At 31.4% G+C, this 2258-nt stretch overlaps 1 protein-coding gene across 1 annotated transcript in view; it reads left to right on the top strand.

The window, feature by feature from the left end:
• Window positions 1-425: 425 nt before the first annotated feature.
• Window positions 426-2258, top strand: part of HELRODRAFT_184516 (hypothetical protein) — a gene marked incomplete at both ends in the record, with an annotated part of 3136 nt that continues 1303 nt past the window's right edge. The window contains 4 exons of the mRNA XM_009031484.1: window positions 426-633; window positions 1194-1328; window positions 1682-1769; window positions 1881-2123. Of these exons, the coding sequence (XP_009029732.1) occupies window positions 426-633; window positions 1194-1328; window positions 1682-1769; window positions 1881-2123 (674 nt within the window). The remainder of the gene's footprint in view (window positions 634-1193; window positions 1329-1681; window positions 1770-1880; window positions 2124-2258) is intronic.

The following is a 2258-nucleotide window of genomic DNA, read 5'->3' on the forward strand; positions in this document are numbered from 1 at the left end:
TCTTTCTCTTTCTCTCACTCCTCACTCATCCAACCAACTTTTTCAAATAACTTTCAAGTGCAAACTAACGAAAATAAATTGAGGATTTCAAAAAAATTGAATGATGCGGAGTTTATTTTTTCAAACAATTTCTGGGAAGAATTTTTTTAAAGTGTAAAAAAATTATTTTTGTTAATTATATATAATTTTTATAATTATGATAATAACGATAATAATAATTATAATTTAAATAATAATAATTTAAATAGTTATAATAATTTAAATATTTTTTAAAACAGGAAGTAAACAGTTTCTATGGTTCGCGCTGTATTTCAAAAAATGTCAACTTGAGCTGAACTTACGTCACGATGACAATTATGACGTCACAAACAACAACAACAAGTCAACAACAACGTCAACAACAACGTCAACAACAACAACGTCAGCGATGTTAACGATAAAAATTTTGTCATAAATCTCAATGAAAATGATAGCAACAACAACTACAACAACCACAACAACAACAAAAATAACAATAATAATAATAACAGTAATAATAAAAAAACCAAGATGTCGTTTAGCTGGCAATGGGATGTGGAAAAGTTTTGCGATAAAGAATGGCGAACGTATGGAGTAACGCTGGAAAAATCAAAAGTTAATATTTCTTGTTGTTGTTGTTGATGTTGCTGTTGTTGATGTTGTTGTTGATGTTGTTGATGTTGTTAATGATGTTGTTGATGTTGCTATTGATGATGATGATAATGTTGTTGTTGTTGATGTTGATTCTGCTGTTGTTATTGATGTTGTTGTTATTAATGTTGATGTTGTTGTTGTTTTTATAAGTAATTCGTTATAAAATTTTTTAAACTTCCTATCCACTATAATCACTTTAACATCAAACGAACATTTTCAGTTGAAAATAGAAAACATTTGCTTCTTTTATTTATTCGTTCATCCTTTCCATTCATTCTTTTCTCTCTCTCTCTCTCTCTCTTTCTCTCTCACTCTTTTTCTCTCTCTCTCTCTTTCTCTATCAAGCTGCAACAACTTGCGCATAAATATTTAAATGACTTCACCATGACGAGAATATAATGTTGTTCATGAAAAGCGCTTCAAACATACTCACACATACACACTTACGTACACACACCACACACATACACAAGATAAACACACACACACACACACACACACACACATACAAACATCTGTAGAAGGGACAAACGTTAATTTTTCATAGCTCTTCTTCCACACATCAAAATTGTCCCCAAAAGAGCTTTTCAAAATTGAATTATAAAGAAGCAAGAAAAATTTCTTTTTTTACAATTGACCAAAATATTAGCCTCGCGGTAAAGTGTCCGGCTTCTGAACTTCATTGACCGAGTTCGAATCCCAAAGTTAGCCGGTCTTTGGGCAAGCGTTAAGCATTGTATAAACAACACATTCCGCAGCTGAATTAGTATTATTAGTAATTTTATTGTAACTAGCATCAGAAATAGCAAAGATGTATTAGTAGTAGCAGCAGTATCAGTAGCGTCAGAGATGTAGCAGTTGCAGTAGTAGTAGTAGCTGCAGTAGCAGCAGTAGTAGCAGCTGCGGTAGCAGTTGTAGTAGCTGCAGTAGCAGCAGTTGTAGTAGCTGCAGTAGCTGCAGTAGTACTATTACTACTACTACCACAATGATACCATCAAATCCCGGTCAGGTAACCTTATTCATTGATGGTAAGAGATGGGATGAGACGCCTGTTGATAAGCATCTATTTGGTGAAGACGACGACGACGAAGATGATGGTGGCAATAATAATAATAATAATAATAATAATAATAATAATAAAAAGATTAATATTAATAATAATAATAAAAAGATTAATAATGATAATAATAATAATGACAATAATACAGACAATGGTGGCAGTTACAATGAGGTAAATAACCGTATGAAAATCACTAACTATAACAATAACAACAACTTTAACAACAACAATAACAATAATAATAATAACAACAATAATAATAATAATGATAATAACAGTTTCGATGATAATAATAATGACGACGATGATGATGATGGGGGTGGTGGTGGTGGAAGTCATGGTAATGATGGTTACGTCTGGCAGAAGATTTACGTGGGGGGTTTCAGGAAAGGTTATTATTATTATTATTTATTATTATTATTATTTGTTATTATTATTATTATTATTATTATTATTATTATTCTTTCTCACTTTCTTAAACGCTTCTCGTCTTCCTTCTTAATGGATTGATAAGCAGGTGCTCCGA

This window comes from Helobdella robusta (assembly GCF_000326865.2).
Source record: "Helobdella robusta unplaced genomic scaffold HELROscaffold_744, whole genome shotgun sequence".
NCBI classification, from domain to species: domain Eukaryota; kingdom Metazoa; phylum Annelida; class Clitellata; order Rhynchobdellida; family Glossiphoniidae; genus Helobdella; species Helobdella robusta.